The 23,797-nt window shown below is 36.9% G+C and overlaps 1 protein-coding gene across 2 annotated transcripts in view; it reads left to right on the top strand.

Moving 5' to 3' along the window:
* The window catches only part of tusc3 (tumor suppressor candidate 3), an 80,178-nt gene that overhangs the window by 20,955 nt on the left and 35,426 nt on the right, over positions 1–23,797 (top strand). For both annotated transcript variants that reach the window (XM_040004664.1, XM_040004665.1), the window contains exons 2-3: positions 19,331–19,500; positions 23,096–23,213. In XM_040004664.1, coding sequence (XP_039860598.1) covers positions 19,331–19,500; positions 23,096–23,213 — 288 coding nt within the window. The remainder of the gene's footprint in view (positions 1–19,330; positions 19,501–23,095; positions 23,214–23,797) is intronic.

Here is a 23,797-nt window from a genome sequence, read left to right as displayed (position 1 = left end):
AGGACAAAGAATGTGTTTACTTTTTTCTTTCTCACCTAATTGAAGTGTGCTGAAGTGTATCTGAACTGAATTACTTGTAACCATAGATCTTGTGCTGTTGGAACGCACTGAATTGTTAATTAAGGGATGAAACAAAATAAATGGCTTTCAGAATAATTATTTTTAAATATTCATGATTTATTCATATAGTCAGTTTTAAAATATGATCATGTGGGCATTTTGTTTCTCTGCGGTGCATATATCACTATAGAAAGCAGCCAGAGCTCAGCCATGCTTGTGCGCATAATCTGTGTGCTCTACAGTGATGGGAATAACAGCGTTACAAGTAATGGCGTTACTTTTTTCAGTAACGAGTAATCTAACTAATTACTATTCCTATCATTCAATTCAATTCAATTTTATTTATATAGCGCCAAATCACAACATAAGTCGCCTCAAGGCGCTTCATAGATACAGAGAAAAACCCAACAATCATATGACCCCCTATGAGCAAGCACTTTGGCAACAGTGGGAAGGAAAAACTCCCTTTTAACAGGAAGAAACCTCCGGCAGAACCAGGCTCAGGGAGGGGCGGCCATCTGCTGCGACCGGTTGGGGTGAGAGAAGGAAGACAGGATAAAAGACATGCTGTGGAAGAGAGACAGAGGTTAATAACAGATATGATTCAATGCAGAGAGGTCTATTAACACATAGTGAGTGAGAAAGGTGACTGGAAAGGAAAAACTCAACGCATCATGGGAATCCCCCGGCAGCCTACGTCTATTGCAGCATAACTAAGGGAGGATTCAGGGTCACCTGGTCCAGCCCTAACTATATGCTTTAGCAAAAAGGAAAGTTTTAAGCCTAATCTTAAAAGTAGAGATAGTGTCTGTCTCCCGAATCCAAACTGGAAGCTGGTTCCACAGAAGAGGGGCCTGAAAACTGAAGGCTCTCCCTCCCATTCTACTTTTAAATACTCTAGGAACAACAAGTAGGCCTGCAGAGCGAGAGCGAAGTGCTTTAATAGGGTGATATGGTACTACAAGGTCATTAAGATAAGATGGGGCCTGATTATTTAAGACCTTGTATGTGAGGAGCAGGATTTTGAATTCAATTCTGGATTTAACAGGAAGCCAATGAAGGGAAGCCAAAAGAGGAGAAATATGCTCTCTCTTTCTAGTCCCTGTCAGTACTCTTGCTGCAGCATTTTGGATTAGCTGAAGGCTTTTCAGTGAGTTTTTTGGACATCCTGATAATAATGAATTACAGTAGTCCAGCCTGGAAGTAATAAATGCATGAACTAGTTTTTCAGCGTCACTCTGAGACAGGATATTTCTAATTTTAGAGATGTTGCGCAAATGGAAGAACGCAGTCTTACATATTTGTTTAATATGTGCATTGAAGGACATGTCCTGGTCAAAAATGACTCCAAGGTTCCTCACAGCGTTACTGGAGGCCAAGGTAATGCCATCCAGAGTAAGAATCTGGTTAGATACCATATTTCTAGGCTTTTCAGGGCCGAGTACAATAACCTCAGTTTTATCTGAATTAAGAAGCAGAAAGTTAGCGGCCATCCAGGTCTTTATGTCTTTAAGACATTCCTGCAGTTTAACTAATTGGTGTGTGTTATCTGGCTTCATGGACAGATAGAGCTAGGTGTCATCTGCATAGCAGTGAAAATGTATGCTATGTCTTCTAATGATACTGCCTAAGGGAAGCATGTATAATGTAAACAGAATTGGTCCTAGCACTGAAGCCTGTGGAACTCCATAATTAACCTCAGTGTGTGAAGAGGACTCTCCATTTACATGCACAAACTGGAGTCTATTAGATAGATATGATACAAACCACTGCAGTGCAGTACCTGTAATACCTACAGCATGTTCTAATCGCTCTAATAGGATATTATGGTCGACAGTATCGAATGCTGCACTAAGGTCTAGCAGGACAAGCACAGAGATGAGTCCACTGTCAGAGGCCATAAGAAGATCATTTGTAACCTTCACTAAAGCTGTTTCTGTGCTGTGATGAGCTCTGAAACCTGACTGAAACTCTTCAAATAAACCATTCCTCTGCAGATGATCTGTTAGCTGTTTGACAACTACTCTTTCAAGGATTTTTGATATGAAAGGAAGGTTGGAGATTGGCCTATAATTAGCTACAGTTACTAACAAGAAAATGCGGTGCGGTCACGTTACTATTTTTCAACAAACAGACGGTTGAAGCTTTGTTCAGCTTACTGCATCTTATCAGTTGCACGGAAGTAGCTGACTACGTAAGTAATCTGAACGCTACAGCTTTAAGCAGCTGCGCGTGCTCCCGCGGACGGCAATCACTTTCTGGCAGACAATCACTTTTTGGCACAACACCTGGAGCTAAGGGGCAAAACAATCGCATGAGTGCTGCTGTTTGACTGAGGAAGAATAAAGGAGTCGTGGTAAGCCAATCACATGACCACTTTAAGATTACAAAGCAACAAGGTGATATATACCAGTTTTTAAATTGTGTTACTAGGCCACGTAAAACCAGAGTCATGATAAACACTATATACGGGCCAAAGGAGCTTGCAAAGAAAAGCGTCTGGACTTCTTTAAGTTACTTGAAGACGTTTCACCTCTCATCCTATATACGGGCGTTTTTTTTTTCCTCAATAGTTTCGTCACGTGTACTGTCTAAGGACAGCTCTAGCAAGCACTCTCTGCTTATGACAAAAACCAAGAAACAAAACAAAACAAAAAATAGCCCTTTTGCGTTGGTGGAAAAATGCACCATGTCGACCAATCAAAGAAAATGATATGGCAACATGACATTTGGTTGTTTAGGAAGACGGGGAAGTTTTAGGCGGGAAGGCGAGAGAGAGGGAGAGAGCGAGTTTTGAGATGTGAGAGATTTGTGACGTTTAGCGTGTTTGGAGTGTGTAGTTAATGTGTTGTCTTGTGTAGTTAATGTGTAGTGTTATGGATAGTTTTGTGTTGTCTGTCAGAACAATGAGGCGACTGCAGTCTCCAGGTAGAAAACAGGATGAGTGATACACCTGCTGCTGTCAGACCTGCAGGTATCAGGCTATGATGTTCTCTTTTATAGTGGACAGAAATTATTTTTTTGGAGTGGCACAAATAATTTGTGTGGCATCTTATTGAATGCAGAACAGCTGATTGTTATGTAAATAGTTTGAAATGGTTACAAAAAAGGTAAAAGGTAAATGGATGCAAGTAACTTTGTTGTTTGCAAAACTTGTGAATAGGATTTTAAAATTGACAGTTTATATTTACATTTAAAGTTATGAAATATGATTCAATAAACATGTTTGTGGTTGTTACAGTAAAAATATAACTTTTTCTACTCTGATTTTATATTTTTTGTCTGATTTTAGATCAATTGTGTTAATACAGTATGTTAAAATGAAAACACAACTGTAAATTCAGACACGTGAGGTTGTTCTGGAAAGAATGATACCAAACAAGGCAAAGTAAATCGTTTTTAAAGGTGAAATGTAGAGGTCAAATCAGAAATAGTCAAAAATGGCCAATTATACCCTGGACCACAGAGGGTTAAACATTTTTTTTTTTTTTTTTTTTAAGTAATGCAATAGTTACTTTTTATGTAATTATTACTTTTAGAATATTGTAACTCAGTTACTAACTCAGTTACTTTTTTGAAGAAGTAACTATAATTAATTACTTTTTCAAAGTAACTTGCCCAACACTGGTGCTCTAGTACTTGTACCACTACACATCTGGCTATAGCTAGCCCCTTTGATGAAGTGCTTTAGTGATTATCTTTCCTGTTATACAGCAGGTTAATGAATTACAAGGTTACTGAAATTGGTGTTAAGGGCAGATATTTGAAATTTAAGAATGCTACAAAAAACTGTCCATGATTTTTACTACTTTAGAATTTGACAGTTGTAATTACAAACGTTAGAGGCTTAGTTCTATGATGGAGCTGCTATAATGGCAGCAGTACTTAATGGAGTACAAGCTTGCATAACAGAATCTATCCCCCACACACATTTAATCATGTGATATCCTAGGGACCATCAAAAATTAAACACAAAGATTTTTTTTTTTTCCAAAAAGGATTGTCTTGTGTTTTTATTTATTCTCACAAACAAAGCAAATTACTGGATAAAATTTGCAAGAGCATCTCAAGTAAGGTGGAACCTCAATTCAAGGTTGATGTGTACCATCCAGAAGAAGCTCACAGAGCTTTTCCAAAATATACTTGATCATGCCAACGATTTTGACCGTAAAACCGCACATTGTGCTTTAGGACGCTTGAGATGCCTTGTCTTGTTTTTCTTTTGACTACTTTTTCAGTAGTGCAGTACAGCATAGAATAGTGTCCAAAATAAATAAATATGTAATAGTAAATGGTCAATGGTGCTGTAAATTTCTTGAATATGGTCTGTTCTCATATTAAGAAGAGATTTTGTGGCAGAATGCATTTATAAATAAAAGTGTCATTTCTGATTACATCCTTCTTTTAACATTTTTTTTAAACGTATGGTCATGAACCAGGGTTTGTTTGATTTTTGAATCAAATATGTAAATATGTTTGAGTCCAGAGTACTTTATTGGCATGGCATTTTCAAGAACTGACTGACTACATATACACCCTTCAGATTTACACATTTCTCTAACATGCTCCTGTCACTCTTTAGATCTCATCTCTTTATTTTTTGTATAGTTTTTGTGCGTCAAATGGCAAATTCTTTATCTTTACATACTTATTTTTACACAATAGCCTTTCACACCATTTGACTAAAGTCCTTGAGTCTTCTGCTTTCTTATTTTTCCTCTGATTTTCCTGTAAAATGGATTAAGAAAGATGGGGGTTGTAGATCAAGCTGTACCACCATATTGCTTCTGTGCTTAATAAAACCACAATACCACCCACAACTGAATTGTGCTTCTAAAATCACAGAGCACACTGTAAAGATTGGCCCTTTCTTTGTTCCTCTTTTAAAGGTTTTGATTACATACTCAAATTGTGTGTGAAATACTAAATGAATGCTGCACATATTGCACATATTGCCACAGTAACAGTGTAACACATACATTTTTGTTTGTTTGTTTTGTCTTTTGCTCACTTCAAATTGTGAGGCACAGTTCAAGTAGAGAAATTAACTCACTGAAAAAGCCAATCTAACATTCGCTTCGTTTCTGTTCAAATTTAAAGGAAGAGCTAACACATCTTTAGGGCTCCACTTAGGTATTCTTGTTAAGAATAAAAGGATTTTGAAATGGTTTTGAAATACAGTGCTGTGCAAAGGTTTTGAGCCACCCCTGAATTATTATTTTTTCCTTCCAAGGAGCCAGACTTTCTTGTAAATGTTTTACAGTAGTCTTGAGGAGTAGTTCTCCAGTAGTTGTCTTTGGACGTTGGCTCAATTGTCACTTATTTTTAGTCCAGTCCTTATTCCTGAACCTTTTCAGAGGGTTATGTATAATAAAATCAGATTTATAAAGGTCAGTTTTATAATAAACTCTGGTAATAACACATTGAAATATTACAAAGTTAAAGGTCATAAAATGAAATCTTATGAAATTGTTTGCAATGTGTTAGTTCCCCCCCCCCCCCCCCGGTTTCTCTTTTTGAGGATATTTCAATGTGTCTTTGGTCTCGAACAAATTGTTATTTCTCGTCATTCCCCCCCCCAAAAATGTATTGCTGGCTAGTAATATATCACAATTTAAAAGTTTACCATGTGCAACCGTAAATAATTTGGCCTACAACGCTGCCTTGTATTTGTCTGTATATGATCAACTATGTGTGTGAAGGAAAATAATGTGATGTCTAGTAAGATATTCAGTTCAATTCATTCTTATTTATATATTCATTCAATGCTGTCTGAAAAGCATCTGATTACCAACTTAATTTTTCAGCGTGATAATGATCCCTAACATCAATGAAAACACATATTCTAACACCTTAGTGAAGTCCTGGAAGCTGGGACTTCAACATTACTGAAGCTGTGTGGAATCATGCTGGTGGATAATTGAACAAAAGGTGCAAAGATCCAAAGGAGAGCTTTGCAGCATTCTTCAGGAAGCCTGGAGAACTATTCCTGGAGACTGTTTACAGAAATTACAAGAAATCTTTCCTAAGAGCTCAGGCTGCATTGAAGAATAAAGGTGGTCCAACTAAATATTTCAATTCAGTTTTATTCATATAGTGCCGAATCACCACAACAGTCACCTCAAGGTGCTTTAGATTGTAAAGTAAAAACCCTACAAAAAGAGGGAGAAACCCAAACAATCAAATCACCCCATTTGAGCAAGCAATTAGCCACACTTTAAATGAAAAACTCCCTTTCAACATGAAGAAACCTCCAGCAGAACCAGGCTCAGGGAGAGCCAGCCATTTTCCGTGACCACGTGGGGGTGAGAGATGGACGGACCTTCAAACTTGTTAGGATTGTGCAAACTCTGTTTTGCCCTATATGCTGTATTTCCACGTGTGTTTGCAATTGTTTTAATAAACTGCTGCACATATTTACAATTTTCCTAGAAAACTATAAAGAAATGAGGGGTGTCTCAAGACTTTTGCAAAGAACTACAATTTTTTGCAGTGCACTGAAATTCATTTAGATTTGGTCCCTTCCAGAAAATATAACTTTAACAATATAATAAAGTTCCTCTTAATGATTAACTCTTCACACAAAGTAACATTTGTGTCCTTCTCGATGGTATAAAGTCAGGTAAGCTAAGCAGTGTGTGTTCATTCTAATAGTCCTGTGGAGTAGTTGTATAATTGACCTACCTTTTCCTCATCATGGAATTCCACTAACTTTTAATAATTTCAGTTAATATTGACCTTGCTCAGGTTTAAAACTGACATTAACTCACATTAGACTTGAGACCCTTTCCCAGTAACATAAGGTTTTAGTTTTTTTTCTGACTGCCTGACCTTCTTCATAACTTTTCTTTCTCAGTTTCTTTTTCTTTATTACATTCTCTTTCTCTCCCTCTGTCATCGTTACTTGTTACTTGCCCAAGTTATTTATTTATTTTTCATTTTTCCCTCATACCTTGTTTTCATCCTTTTTTTTTTTTTTTTTTTTTTTTCATTTATTTTCTGATCCTCCTTCCATCCACCTGGATTTATTGCTGGAAGTAGTATAGTGACCATATGCTCCTTGATTCTTGCACTGACTTGCTATTGTCAGACTCACCCCTTGCCCTGTGTCTCCATCCTGAGTTTTTATTTTTTTATTAGGATGTCTTTATAACAAAATCAAACTGCACCATTGCTCCATAAAACCAATTGATGCTCTATATTTGAAAAGGTGGGGGAAATGAAAAATAAGGGTAGAGGACAGGATGAATATAAATCAAATACAGTCACGTAATGTTTTATGTATTTGACATATTTATAAAAAAAAAAAAAAAAAAAAAAAAAAAATACACACACACACACACACACACACACACACACACACACACACACACACACACACACACACAAAAACCCCCAAACAATTGTAGTCCTTAGGTAAATTAGTTAAAAACAGCACGCATGACGTAGCGTAGGGCTGTTCGATATAACAATATATATCGGATGACGATATTAAAAACATCTATCGTTTCATTTTACGCTATCATTTGTTTCGTGGTGTCGCAAAATAAACTGTTTACGGCAATATTTTTTTCATCGTTCTGATGGTCACTGTAGTGGCTATATTAATTTTTTAAAGTTCTCTCTTTCTCTTATATTTAATATAACCACACTATGGACGGACAAGCGCCTGGTTTTATGTGTTGTGGTTGGCAACGACGACGGTAACAGCATCGCGTGTCCGCTTGTTTATGTTCCACATAAACCTTTCACAATAAAGCTCAAGATCCTGTTGAGACTAGTGATGATAAATTTGATTATTTTTACTGAATCGAGTTTTAATGAGTCACTCACCAAAGTGAATCGGGTTTTTTGAGTCATTTGATTCACTGAGTCAGTCGACCAGAGTGTGCAAAAAATGTACATTTTCACTCAAACTTAATTTGTTTGTCTTTTCATGTAAATCCTACTGCGAAGATGAATGATCCTAAAAGAAAACAACTATTTTATAGAGCAAAAAGGAGCAAAAGCATTTCTAAAATTAAGCAATTTTCTATCAAAATTGCATAATAAACATTTATTTATTTTCATTTTATTTTATTTTAATATATTTTTATTTTTTATTTTATTAGCATTTTCCTTAAATGTGTTAAATATATATTTTCTCATCTAAATGTCCACTGAGCTGTGAGCCAGAGGGCGGTAATGCGCCTTAACATTGGTTGCCAACCAAGAAGAAGAAGAAGCTGTGAGCCAGGAGGGAGGGAGGGAGTGAATTCATGACAGCGCCCCTTATGTATGAACTCTGGTTGTGCTTACTGACCGCGAACCGATTTTAGGTGGTACACGGCGCTCAGCAATCTGTCAAAAAATGTTTTAGTACGACTTTGGTAAGCTACGGAGCTGCAGTGCTTGATGGATTGTCTGAGCATTACAGCTACCGTAGTCTGGAGCCTCGCGGAGTGATACGTACTGTGCTTCGACGTAATATTACCGTATTGTGTGTGTATATGGACCATAAATGGCACCTGTTAAGAGACGTGGTTACGAAGCGGATTTCAAACTCAAGGCTGTCAGTCACGCAGTAGAAGTTGGGAACAGAGCAGCTGTGAAATCTGTCTTTGTTATTATGCTCAGCATCTGTTAGTTTACATTTTGACTGCACAATTGTGAGCGCTTTGTTATGCACAAAAACAACATTGTTTTCTTTTATTTTTGGATCATTATTATTTAATAAATGCTGATAATTTATTTTTGAGTAATTTCTTCATGTACATCTATGCTGTATGTAAATAAAAATGCCTCTGTGACATCTGGGACACAGTGTGACTAAGAACTCTCTTTTTGTTAACTTATGGCTTTAAAAAAAAATATCGAGATATATATCTTATATCGCCACCCAGCTAAAAAATATCGAGATATGAATTTTGGGTCATATCGCCCAGCCCTAGTCCTGAGTGATTCGCTTAGGCTTACGATTCAGCACAGGAAGCAGGGGGTTAGTGTGTGAGTGAGTGATTCGTTCCTCTATGATTCAGCACAGGAAGGGAGGGGGTGAGTAGCTCAAATGTGCTGTTAGCATGTTAGCAGAGCGATGCTACTGTGAACCGAGGAGCTATTTTCTTGATGTGAGCTTCTACTCAGGGTTTTTTCTTCCAGTTCAGAGCAGAAATTTTTTTGTTACGATACTGGATGTTGTGTTTTTCTCCACAATTTTAATTATAAGCTAGATACATTGCTGCTAACAGCAACAGGGATGAGTCAGTTGGGCTTGTGAATCATGATTCATGAGTCAGTAAAGTGATTCTCGAGTATTGAACGATTCGTTCATGATTCGCGCATCACTAGTTGAGACTTTTCAAAATAAACTGAATCACATGAAAGAGCAGATTATTTACGGATGAGAAGTAAAAAAGAGCTGCCAGGTGCTAAAAAATAAACCTTAGACTCAAACGTTAGAACAGGCTTTTCCCCGCAGCACGCCGTGTAATAAATACTCACAAAGAAAACGGCGGCCGTTACAACTTATGTCTAAAAATGTATAGTTTCATGCATCGGTTAAAACACTCAACTCCAGCTACATGACGCGCAGCTGGAAACACTTCCCGCAAGTCGAGCTGCACGAGATTCACAGAATTTACAGAAAATGTTACATTTTTATGATTTATAACGTTATCGGGACGATAGAATTCTTATATCGGGATATGAGATTTTGGTCATATCGCACAGCCCTAACGTAGCGCGCACATGTTGTTATTTAATGAAAATTAAACCAAAATGAAGAAGCAGTGTGCTTAAAAACAAAGTACGCACCATCTTTCAAAACCTTGAAGAACCCACTCTACACAGAAATAACATAGACATAATTATTTTGCATGTAGTAATCAGTCTGTCACATCATTGTAGAGGATTTTGACAGTCTTCTTTACACTGTTGCTTTATTTGAGATTTGTGCTTATTTGTTTAGTCACAGATGTCTTAAGATCCTATACAGCAATTCAATCAGGTTTTTTTTCTTCCCCCAGCCATCAGATTTGCTATTGTGCTTGAGACCATTATCCTGTTACGTGATCCATTTTTAGCCAAGCTTAAACAGTTGTACAAATGGCCTCATATTTCACTGTGGAATACTTTGGTATACATGCAAGATGCCCAGATACTGTGTTGCAAAAAAAGCCTACCCCTTCACCACTGTGTTCCCCTGTTGGTATGAGGTGTTTGTGCTGATTTGTTGTGTTTGGTTTGTACCAAACATGGCACAGTGCATAGTCAAACATCTGAACTTTTTTTTTTTTTTTTTTTTTTTTTTTTGTATAAAAGATATTATTCCAGAAGATTCATGCTTTCTTCAGATGTGACTTGTAAAGCTGCTCTGTCCTGATATGTGCTGTTTTAGAGAGAAGCGCTTTTTTTCTCCTTGACCATTCCATGGTCAAACCTTGGGGTTAATTATTTTAACTATTTTGAATATTTTTCAAATTCACTTGGAAAATAATAATCTTTTTCAAAATACAATGATTCTCTTCAAATTGTTTGGACACGGCCCTAGAAGTCTTTCCAGATCAATAAGCAGCAACAACTGCTTCTCAAACATCGATATTGATGTATTTCCTCTTTAGTATTGTTTGAGACAGCTGAATCCTCCAGAACATCAGTTTTTATAGGTGATGGTCACATTTGCTGATGATTAGTTAATCAAGTGCATTTGATAATCAGCACCTGGCTGCTACTTACCCTCTTAATTCTTATGGAAGTAGTAAGGATGTACTCTGTTTTTGACACACTGCTTCTTCATTTTTGGTAAATAAAAAATGACACTGTGTGAGATATTGTGTTTTGTAGTTAATCTGGAGTTGTATTTATACATGTACAAACTAAACAGATAATCTCTGACTTCTGTTTCTTTTCTTTGCCTGATAAATTTAACTAGAATAAATACCATGAAATTAGGGCTGCACGATTTTGCATAAAATGAGAATCACGATTTTTTTGGCTTAGAATTGAGATCACGATTCTCTCACGATTCTCTTTTCCAGTATAAATATTTATTGCACTTATTAACTGCACATCAACTTCGTAACAGTTGAGACTGAACATAAAAACAATAAATAAACATAAAAACAACAAATGTCTCACGTTTTGTGGTTGCTGCAAAATGTTGTACTGCTTGAAATTCCGTCTCCACCGTTGCTCGACACTGCGTGTATAGAGCAGGTAGTGCAACAATAGAAAAATAGTTGCGGGACGGCACTGTGTAGCGTTTGTCTAGGGTGTTGATCATTTTCCTAAATCCCTCGTTTTGCACAGTGTTGATGGGAGCCATATCTCTGGTCAGGTGATAAGTGATAGCTTCTGTAATTTCTTTGTGCCTGCGGAAGTTCGACGGGTATAGAGAAGCGCTGTATAAGGTTCCCGTTATTGATGTTTGGGTGGTCTACCGGGACGGATTTTCTCCTGTCACTTTTTCGTCATCCCTGACGTGCTCTCCGTTGTTTTTTCCCTGCTAATTTTAGCATCACACGGCACAGCTTCTGTATCACGTGGTATAAGGCTCCGCCCTTGTCATTTGTTGAGCAGGAAGAGTGAGCGCTTGTTTTCATGCAGATTACGTCCCGGATCAAAATGCGGTACAATCATTGTCGTGTTTTTTTTTTTTTTTTTTTTTTTTTTTTTTTTTAAATCATTGTCATTTGGAAATGAGATCGCACATAAGTATGAATCGAGATCGCGATTTTCTAACGATTAATCGTGCAGCCCTACATGAACTGGTAAATAAACACCTTGAAATGTCTTGTTAAAATATTGTTCCACAAGTAATTCTCATAAGATTGCTTGGTTTTTGTTTTTTTTTTTTTGTTTTTTTTTTTTAAACGAAAATCAGCAAACAAAAAAAAGAGGAAAAACCCTACCAACCATAGAGATTAAATGTAGTCCTTTGGTTTATGGTGTAATGCAGACTTTCCAAGTCTGTCTTTGATCTGTGCTGGCTAGCTGTTCCTTGAGCGAAACACATGCAGAAAGCCTATACTTATATATGTTAGATTGCAAGAAACATGAAGAAAGATGTGTTTGCATGGTTAGATTACTTACACTGATACACTTCTACTCTATAAAAGGCTTACTTGTTTTTGAATCTATGCCAATTTGCTTTGGTCTGGTAAGATTACTTTGGTTATTATTAAATCAGTCTGTCTCCCCCTGTGTTCATAAATTTGCGCTATTAGATAATTAGATCCTCTCAGAACTTTTCACTTCCAAACAGACTCATTTCTGATTGTGGCTTTTGCTAATTTGCCGTGCTTGGTAAATATGGCCCAAAGAGTGACTCGTTTGAAAAATAAGTGATGTCAAATTGAATTCAAATAGGAAATAAACCGTTTTACATAAACAGTTTTACCCAGAGCTCTAAACACAGGTCTTAATGAAGCCGTTTCATAATATAATCATTTACCCTTTGAGCATTCAGTCTAGTCATTCGCATAATGCATGTTGTTTTATTAGTTTCATGTTCTTCACATTTGGCCTATATTTCTTCTTAATGGGCATTTAAACTGTCAAAAAAAAAGTTAAAAAGTTCAGTTGAAACTTTGCAGACAATCTAAACTAACAAACACAAAAGACTTAGGCACCCTATGGGGGGAAAAAGACAGATTTAAAATGTCAAACCATTTGCCTTGGAGGTTTGGGAAAAAAAACTGTAATCTGTAAGGAAAAAAAATAGGCAAACCTTTAGATATTCTATAAGCATCGCTGACAGAGACAACCATTGGCACTAATAGGAGAAAAGATATAAAGTAAAATTAAATCACCGGAGGGTGACGGATTGACAAAGGGAACAGAAAAATGCATTTATTTCAAATAATTGTTATTAGGCAGATAAGCTGACAAATCCTTACCCAAACACGTCTAGTGACAAGTCATGATATTTTTGGGAAGCACAGATTATGGGCTGACAAGTGTGGAGTCGGCAAATTGAATGCTTGTTTTATTCAGTGGAGGTGAGAGAGAGAGGAACAATAACTGACTTGCACAGATATGCTGCCAATATGTCTGATGTTATATGTGATAGCATCTTAACACCTTATCTGTTCTCTACCTTTTAAAAATCCTGAAAACATGTTCACAGAATTTCCCTGATTACCTGTGTGTGTGTGTGTGTGTGTGTGTGTGAGAGAGAGAGAGAGAGAGAGAGAGAGGGTGAGATCTGCTTGAAAATGGACAAATTGATGCAAAACAAATGTTTGCATTATTTTTAGTCTAGGGAAAAGTTTTCTTATTACGGCTTTGTGCTCACTTGTCCATATTAATAATTGTTCTCTGTTATGTTGTCTTGTTCCCTCTTTTAAACGTTATTTTTCAAATATGTTCTTTCCTTTTTTTATCCCCCTAATTAGTACCCATTGCCATATGCAGGATTCTTTTTTATTTTCTATCCCACCACTGAATTAATTTATACACCCTGATTTCTTTAACCTCTTGCTAACATCCTTCCTATATTTTTCATTATATCTTATTCAATATAAATAAATAAAAAGAAAAGAACCACTGAGTATTATTTTTTTTCCTTCCTTCCTCAATTCCTGTGTCCTCTTGAGCTTTTATAGTGCATCACACAACACAGAAAGGTCATCATAAGGACACTATGATTACAAGAAAGTGACCATGAATAAGTCTTTGTTGGGATTTACAAAAGCAACATGATTCTGATGATGAGAGAGGAAGAGCAAGTCTTTGTTCCTTTATTATATGAAGTCAATTTCTAGTAATCCCCCTTTCAATGGGAGAACTGAAGCAAACTGTTTGGAGGCTGATGACCAAAGCAGAAACCCATTCACTCACAATAGCCCTTGGTTAAGACTGCCTGGAGCAAGGGATTGTTGAGAGAAACAAACACTGTTAGCTTTTTATGTTGAGTATTCACAGATCAAGCCCCTGGCTGTTTGCAAACGAGGTATATAAAAATACTCCATAGAGGTTTTAAGACTAATGCTCATGTGAAACACACATATACAAACATATGTAGGAAAATTTTAAATCATTTATTTCAACCCCACCCCTTCCCGTGCATGTGCCCTTGTTATGGCACCATCATTGAAGAGTGTTACAAATTGTACTCTCTACATTTCTTCAAAGGAACTTCTCAGTTGTCTTTTGAAGACAGAAAAATAAAGACAGGACAGTTTGTTTCTCTGTGCATGCTTTTTCAAAATGACAAAAAAAAAAAAATTTGCATGTGCATTTTATCTTTTAAACAGTGAAAATCAAAATGAGAATTTCAAGTGGCACAATAGAGATTTAAACTAATTGACCTCTGTGACTTTTCTAAAGTAGAAACTACATTTTTTTTTCAACTGAGAGGTGAAGGACTTTTATTAAGAAAAAAATACAAAAATAAAACTCGTAGCAGCCATGACTGAACGAGTCAAATCAGTCTTTAAAATGTTCCTCGAAAATCTTTCTCACATCATTCTTCTTCATAGAAAACCTTTGCTGCCTTTTTATTTTGGGTGGGAACTTTAACCTCTGTCAAACAAAGTGATGCAAAAGTGTTATCAGCTGCAAAGTTGACCATGTCAGCTTTTGATTCAACACTACATAGCTGACAGATTAATTTATAACTAGCTTTCTTAATTCACAAACTGGTCCCTTGTTTCACTTACTGATATATTTTCTAACAGTTTTATGGCTGGCAGAGTAAGTGTATGGTTGTGCAACTAGATGACTAACTGGCCTCTTTCATGCCCCACTTAACCTCTTTCTACATGGTCATTGCTGGATGAATCACTTGCCTTATATGTCATGCATCATACTCCTGGCTGTCTAATCACATCTCTTCAAATTATCTTCCTGTGCTGTTGGGATGCACTGCTAGTAAGATCTTTGTGGGTTTGTTGTAAAGTAACTTTTGTTGTATTTATTTTACAAGTCATGACACTCAGTTCTTAGCACTGTAGTGGCTTTGCGGTGAAAGCAATGTGAAATGACAGTGAGGTGTTTGACAAGAGGATAAAACAATTCAGGAAACAAGAAAAGCAGGGGCACAGAATGAACTGGAGATTAAGCAAGAAATAGATATGATGAGACAGAGTGAGAGCAAAATGGAAAATTGTGAACATAGAAAAGATTTATTTCTAGGTTCACTTCTAGTGTTACAATTTGCTCCATACCCTATGAACTATAGTTTTTCGTGTGTGTGTGTGTGTGTGTGTTACAGAGAGGTTAAGGGATTCATATTTAGTAATACAAAAGAAGATGGATAAAACAGGATATCTGTAGACCATTTGTGCGTTTTACTCACTGGATAACACGCACACATGCACGCTTGGTTAAGATTCATTTCCATGCCCTGTGTGAGAAAAAATAAATGATTTGTTATCGCCTTGATAGACCAAATACATCACGCCAAAGTGTGTGTTGTGACTCTCATATAACAACTAGTGCTTTGGTGACACATTGATGTGATTCTTATATTTAACATTTTGTATTGCCCAAAGTTAAGTTTCAAAAAGCAAAGAAAGCACTACAATGTGTTACTTTTCACATAAGTTTCTTTTTTGCATCACTCAACTTGTTTATGACTCTCTTATGTGCACCTGTTTATGCTTCGTTTTCTATTGTTACCAAGGGTCTTTTGAAGTTTCCCAACAACATTGTTTTTTGTTTTTTTTTCACAAAGTGCTATATCCTTGACATAGGATAGATTTTTTTTTTTTTTTTTTTTTAACTTTTTTACTTTGCAGTGTGTATGGTTTCATTTCATTTTGTGTTCTTTCATATGTCCCAGTTATAGTCATCTGAAGGCATCTTTAAAAAAAAAAAAAAAAAAAAAAAAAGGAAAAGCAAAGCCAAAATTAGTCTTTTTGTTCTATGTTTAATTATTCAGTGCTAGAAGAAGAAAATGCTACATTTCAAAATGATGAATGTTAGACGGTTCAAGAACAGTATTCAGTTTACTGTATGCCTGCGATATGCATTTTAGGTAGAATTCATTGGAATCTTGTGGGCTTCTATTTTTACATAACCCCCTGTGCCCAGCCTATAGCGTTGTTTGTGGATATTTTGATTTGGATCAGGTGACTGACTTGGTGTCAGAGCTTTACCCCTGATACTGCTGGATAAACAGAAACTCACTCAGGAACGAGGTCACACAAAGCTCAAGTTTTCACTCGCGAGAGGGAAGCAGTTGTTTCCAACCCACTTCAACTTGCATCTCCCTGCAGGCTGCTTTTATTGCTTACACACATGAATATGCATAGTCTCATTAACATGTGACATCTTACACAGGCATATATGTGAACAAAGAGCAGTGTGTGTGTGTGTGTGTGTGTGTGTGTGTGTGTGTGTGTGTGTGTGTGTGTGTGTGTGTGTGTGTGTGTCAAGATATGGCCCTGTGAACTCCTCCTTAAAAAGCCGGTGACAGGAGTCCAGCGGTCCACCTAAACAAAGGGCTCTTACACTTAAGCAGATACAGAGTAGGTGTCCTCCCATAGTATAAATCAGAAAGAGAACAGAGTCTTCGCAGACTGCTAAGGATCAGACATCCTATCAATATGCAATTGATTATATACCTCTAAATATTATTGATTATATGTTCCTAAGTACAAATGACAATCATGAAATATCACTCCAACACTTGGCTATTAGGAACATTTCATTTCTTTGCCCCATTATCATACCACAGTATAGTGGTATGCTGTTGTCATCATCTGTCTTTGAAGAGTCATCCTATCTGACCTTACACGTCATACACAATGACTAAATTTGACATTTAATGACCGTCTTTTGCATTGTCAAAAAAATGTTCACTTTCAAACACATTCACAAAGAAAATAACCAGGAACGTTGGAGTGTAGTTAATCGCATATATAGCTTAATAAGTCTCTTATTTGCTCACACAATTATTTTACTTGATTGAATTTTAACTGTGAGACTGGACAAGTTGAGAAATGCTTTCAAGCTAAATTAAACTACTTTAAATTGCTAGTTTAGTAGAGCTGTAAAACATTAATACTGGTAGCAGTGCAGCTGTAAAATAATTTCAGTAAGGCTAATCATACATGCCATAAGACCCATAATTTCACTCTCAAAATGGTGTGATAATGTAATTATGCAGTTTTATGCCAATTAGTTGTCAGAAAATAATGTATTACAGTGCAAAATTTAAATATAAATGTATGTTTTGTGGCTTGCTTTTATATTGTCTCAATAACTTTTGTGTTTCCTTGCTGATTCAGCCCCTCATTTTAGACTTCCGTACAGCAGCTCATACCTGAAAATTGGCACAAGTAAAAGTGTTTTTTTTTGTAGTTGTTGTTTTGTTTTTTTTAAACTAGCTACTCTGTAATGGTCCTGAAAAAATAGTGTGCAATCTTATCTATACTCACATAGTACTTCTAAATCTTTTCAGCAGTAGTGTGTGTGTGTGTGTGTGTGCGCGCGTGCGTGCAACAAAAGTTAGACAGTGCATCATTACTGCAGTATGATTGGCATCCAGGACTGACAGTTCTCCTTTTGGGGGTGAATGCACACGGGCAGCAACAAGGTACATAAATCAAAGGCAGAAAAGCAGAGGTGTATAGAAACCACTTTGTACCTCATGTGGACATTCACACTATTGTGTATACATTTGTGTTTTTGTGTAGTACTTATTGTTGCCTTTTCGTGTTCCCTTGGGAATCTCCTTCCTCATTATACATGGCCCTCCTGGGCCATGTATATATAGGAGTGTGTGTGTGTGTGTGTGTGTGTTGTCTAAAACACACAAGCAATACTGCAGAAACACATGTCAGCAGCTGTGTGTATTGCCTATTTCTGCCTCACTCTCTTCTTCTTCCTCCTTTTAGTTTTTGTTTGTCTCTGTCAATCTTGTCCCCAGGCAGTTTACTGGAGAGATTTAGACAACAGCTCTGCTTTCTTCAGCCAAGTCTATGACCTGATGTGTGTGTGTGTGCGCGCGCGTGTGTGTGTGTGTGTGTGTGTGTGTGTGTGTGTGTGTGTGTGTGTGTGTGTGTGTGTGTACACGTACATGTAAGAGTGAGCAAAAAAGATTTTGTGCCCAATTAGTAGCTGGAGTGAAGTGCAATGCTAAATTATTTAGTTACTGTCTACTTGATCCAATGCTACCAAATTTGGGGAGAGAGTAATGGAGACAGTAAGATGAAAAGTTAATCTACATATGTAATATGTGATGACAGAATGCTTGCCGCTGATCTCTGCCATGCTTCAACCCTGAATTAAATGTCCCTCTGCCAATACCAGAGATGCGTGCATATGATGGCTTCTAAAAACTGACTGTGAGAATTAGAAAGCATGATCGTGAACTAGGCTTGGGCAATTGGACGAATATATTGACTATCGACGATAGGCTGAGCCCATCGTCAGTTGTTTTTACAGGGATGATTTATTTATTTATTTGCCCATGAGTAAGTTTGCTAATAACGATGGAGCTAATAGAAGCATCAACAGAAAAAAATAAATAAATAATAGCGCTGTTTTAACAGCACCCTCTTTCATCTGCGAGCAAATGCACCCTCCTCAGAGTGCGCCCAAATGCTTGTTGATGGAGCTGCAGAAGGTGGTGATAGCTGCATACTCAGCCGGATGGTGGACACGTACATGCTCATGCAAGTTAGTCGTGTTTGAGTACTTTGCTCGCACTATACGTCTGCACAAGCGGCACACCTCTTTGCCTCTTTCCTCTCTACCTCTTTCATCATGTTTAAAGCCAAAGAAATCTCACATTGGCAACTTTATATTTTTTTAGTGCTGTCATCGTCAATGCGCCATCATCACGACTAAAGCGATTAACAATTAACCCATCTGGAGTCGAAATCCCTGAAATGCCCCTGTCAACGCATTTCGGGCAGTTTGTTCGAAGTTTGTTCATTCTGCACTCCAGATGGGTTGAGCGCGTAAAAAATTTAAATTACGTTAATTGTGATGACCACGTTAACGCCGCATTACTGCTGACAGCGCTAATTTTGGGGGGGAAATTAGTTTGTACCCTATTAATATTTATAGGCCAGTAGTCAAACCTATTTTTATTTAAGTCTTCTACCACCACTGAGTCACCCTTGGACTTTCAGTCAGAGTATACATGTTTCACATGAGGAGAAAAGGCTGGAAGAAACATTGCCGTTTTATAAGATAAAATGTAAGGAAGCAGGATCATACATACTACAGTCTTATTTCCCTGAATTGTTACTTAACTATGATTACATTGTTCTTCTTTTTCCTTTAAAATCCTAATGGGATGTATTATTTCCACCTCTTTCTTTTTCTGGGTGTTCAGAACCTGCTGTCAGAGAAAGTTGACCAGATGATGGAGTGGTCTTCTCGGCGTTCAGTTATCCGGATGAATGGGGACAAGTTCCGTCGTTTTGTCAAGGCCCCACCCAGAAACTACTCTGTCATCGTCATGTTCACTGCCCTACAGCCTCAAAGGCAATGTTCTGTCTGCAGGTATATACACGTACATGCGCAGTACACCTACTGTAGGACACAATGTGCCATAGCTCTTACTGTAACAGCTATTCCTTTGTCCTTCCCGCTATTGCCCAAGATGTCATGCCCTCCTGTGAGTTTTCTCAGTGGGCTACAGTGAAAAAGTCCTTTCAACTCATGTTCTTTTCTTCTGTACTACCAAAAGGAAATGAATACTGTCCACAGAACAAGTCCCATAGCCACTTATATACTAGAAGCATTAAATGCACAGGGAGATTTTAAAAAAATAACAACAACAACAACAGACAAAACTCCAACTGCAATCTTAAATTGTAATTACTACTTAAAAAAATCCAACCTATATCACATTTGCAGCAGAATGAGGTACAACACAGCAAGGTCAAGTACCTGTATAACAAATTAGATTACTCTCTCTAAGATTACTGTCTCTCTAATCTAATCTGAGGTTCTTCAACAGTTTGTTTTTTTTGTTTTTTTTTCTTGTCTTGTCCGTGATGGTGGAGAGGTTGAAATGGAAGAAATTGATTCTGTGGAAAGCTATGTTTTATACGCATAATGAGTAGGGATGGGTATCGTTTAGGTTTTATCCGATACCAGTACCAAACCGGTACTTTTGAAACGGTGCCGGTGCTTAAAGAATGGAGAACACACACTTTGTCCAAAAACCTTTTATGTTTAGCTGGGTTTTTTTTGTAAAAGGATAACAATGTTAGCCTTTTCTGCAGCTATAGGGCATATATGGTATCACTCTTGGCTGGAAGCAGTGCTTAATCAATGGAAAAAAACACCAGTTTTGTCTAAAAACCTCTCATGTTTAGCTGCTTCCCACTTTTCTTTGGTCATTTTTGGCTTTTTGACCTGGGTGAAGGGAGTATCTGCCATCAAACAAGAAGACAGCCGCATGTAGCTATGACGGTGTTTGCTAGTTCACCTTACCTGCATTAATTTAATAACGTGGTTAGCCTACTCAACGTAAATTACACACGTACAACATTAAGCTACTCACGCAGAGAAGAACGGCTGCTACTGCCATCATCATCCGTCATCATTTCTGCTACACTGGCAGGGCTAGGGGCCAGGACTCTCCTCTTCGGGTTCTTGGGGGATGTTGCTAACTCCGGGTCCGATAACAGGCACCACACACCGCAGTAGATGTGCTCGGTGTGAGGTCTCGCAGCAAGCTATCAAATACAGCGCATTTCTCGGCTTTTAACAAAATTCTATACGTCACCAGGTGTTACATCAGATTCGAGGTGTTACCTCATTTGACAGTATCACAGTATCACCTTAAAGCACTTGTTGCAGGCTGCTGAGTTTGCATCTTTTGCTGTGAAGTACAGCCAGACTTTTGACCGCTTCGCCTTGGGCATTTTTAATCTGTAGCGCTGCTCTAAAAGAACATACGTACCTGGGCCTGCCTACTACGCTTGCAATGGTCAAACGATTGGCTAGAATCCAAAGTGTATGACATCTCAGGAAAAAAAAAAGCACCAAAATAAAGCACCGAAATGTGCGCTGCTTTTTGGTCTGGTTACTACCGTTTATGTCAGAACCGGTACCCATCCCTAATAATGAGATGAGATCAGTAGTGTCTGTAATTGATTGATTAAGAATTCTAGTTGGGTTGGATCAAATACTTATTTCATTCAATAACAAAAAAAAAAATTATTTATAACTTTTATGTCATATATTTTGCTTTTTTGTTTTGTTTTGGGGGGCAGGTAGATATTATCTCTCTCCATCCAAATGAAACTACCATGAAAATTAGACACTGTTTATTTCTTTGCAAGTGAGAAAAATTTAAATTCAGCAGTGGCTGAAATCATTATTTCTCTCATTCTATTTTTAATGAAAATTTGTTCTTATGTGAATCTACAACTTTAACGCCCTGACAAGTGTTAAATTATATTTCAGCACCATGGACAGTTCTTATCGTGGGACTGGAGTTCATAATTGAGACAGCTCTAGAGCTGTCCATGGTTATGAAAGCTTCTTGTCAGAGAACCCAAAATGTGGTTTTAGTGTTACGTGTGATACTGCAGTCTGCTGCATATTACTTAATTATTTCTTGCTTGTCTGATGGTTGGTTTTGATGATGGTTTTTGATGGTATTTTTGTTTTTTCAGTCATACTAATTTATATTAAAAAAAATAGTGGCTATTACAAATTTTAGGAATTTCTAGTTTGAGAACTCAAATAGTGAATGCTTACACAAATAACAAGCTTAATCTGAAAATGTAGTAAAAATTACATACAAATTTAGTCTGTAACTGCTTCATTTTGTATGGTAAACCTAGCCAGCTCCTCTTTGCTATGTAGTAAAAACCAGGTAGCTGACCATATCGTTGTGTCCAAAGGGGCATCCAGCCAGCTGATGAAATCATCACTGACCTTCTCTATCTTGACCTGGCTGGTTTCTTTAATCAGCCACTCTTCTACGTCATCAGTCACTTGATTAGATAAGTTATTCATCAGCCATGTCAGTACCACACAGCAGGCAGACAGAGTGAATGGACTCAGTGTATGAAAGTAACGCAACACAAAAAACAATTGTTTCTGTTTTTGGCATTCGTATAAAATTATCTTTGCTGAAATTGCATGACAGTAACTCAATAAATCATTGCCAAACCAGATTCTGCAATTTACAGTTTCATACACACCACAAATACAAAGTCCTTTCATTCAAAATATATAAATTCTAAATCCAAAAATTATGTTTGTTTGTATGTGTTTTTAATCTAACAACAAACTAGGGAACTTATATAATACTTACTATATAAAACTATATAAACTACTACATAAAACTTGTACTGTATAATTAACAGATGTATACATTAATGTCACTCCTTTTGTCTTTTGTCTTCACTTTCTCTGTCTTTTCTTGTTCCAAGCATTCTCTTATTAACATTAGTGTGACATCATTAGAAAAAGAGAGCAAGGAGAGAGTGTAAGATGGATGTTAGATGGTGACCTGAGTGTCTGCTTTAAGAGGACTATCGGGCGGTGAAAACGATGGCTAATCACTGGAGTCCTCACTCCCACATCACTCTTAAGCTCTGTCCCAGTTTCATACTACATACTAATTTTAACTAGGCTTTTTAAGTTTTGGAATTTAAGTACGCAAAAGAATGATTGTTTTTGAGCATAGCACTGATGGCAAATTTTTTTGCACATGCTTGTGTTTATCTCAGATTCTGTAAAGTTATTTATTTCATATTCTGTATAGTTTTTCATATTTATATCCTGTTCATATCCTGTACATAGCTTGTACTCACTACAGCCTGTACATACTTATAGTTATAGAATATTCACAACATACTTCATACCGTGTACATTATAACATACCATAATAGACCCATTTCTGTAATATACTCACATATCTATATTATTGCTAATATATATTGTAATATATCTATATCACTAAAGCACTTCTGGATGGATGCAAACTGCATTTCGTTGCCCTGTACCTGTGCATGTGCAATGACAATAAAGTTGAATTCTATTCTATTCTATTATTGTGAATGTAATACTGTTGCATTTTACAATAGTAAATTAATATATATCTCTTCTGTCTGTCTTGTTTATTTTGTAGGCAGGCAAATGAGGAGTACCAGGTCCTGGCAAACTCATGGCGGTACTCATCTGCTTTCTCCAACAAGCTATTCTTCACGGTAGTGGACTATGATGAGGGAGCTGATGTTTTCCAGCAGGTAACCATTTTCAACTGGTTCGCTTAAACCCACTGCAGTCTTTAGATTGTCATACTCACTACCTAAAGTTGCACTAAAAATAATGATAATTTGATGTGTGTTCATGCATCTGTTGGATTGAGGATAGAACTAGATTGTTTGTTAGTACTTGCTATTCCTCCACTGGTTCCTTCTTTGTTTTTGTTTTACCAGATATTTAAAACTCAGAAAAGAGGTGTCAAAAAAATAGCTGTCATTTTTGTTTTTTGGGGTTTTTTTTGTTTTGTTATTATAAGATACTTTTAGAACTTTCAATAGATGCATATTGATATAAAGCCTGTTTTTAGTTCTTTTTTTTTTCTTTTATCATGATTTAGATTAATAATAATCCAGAAAAAACCATGTTAAGTGCTAAGATTTTTTTTGCTTTTACTACTTTTGTTTTTGTTCTTTTCTGCTTACTATTTCTGTATATTTTTCCTTCTCTTTTATTGTTTTAATGGTTACTTCTTGTCCTCTGTCTTGTATTTTGTTGTTTAGTATTGAGTTTTAGTGTGGTGCAGGGTCCTGACCTGATTTATGGACTTTCCTTAAAGTCCTTGAAG

The sequence above is a fragment of the Simochromis diagramma genome, unplaced genomic scaffold (assembly GCF_900408965.1).
Source record: "Simochromis diagramma unplaced genomic scaffold, fSimDia1.1 OVJJ01000487.1, whole genome shotgun sequence".
Lineage (NCBI taxonomy): Eukaryota > Metazoa > Chordata > Actinopteri > Cichliformes > Cichlidae > Simochromis > Simochromis diagramma.
This window is presented reverse-complemented; position numbering and strand designations above follow the sequence as displayed.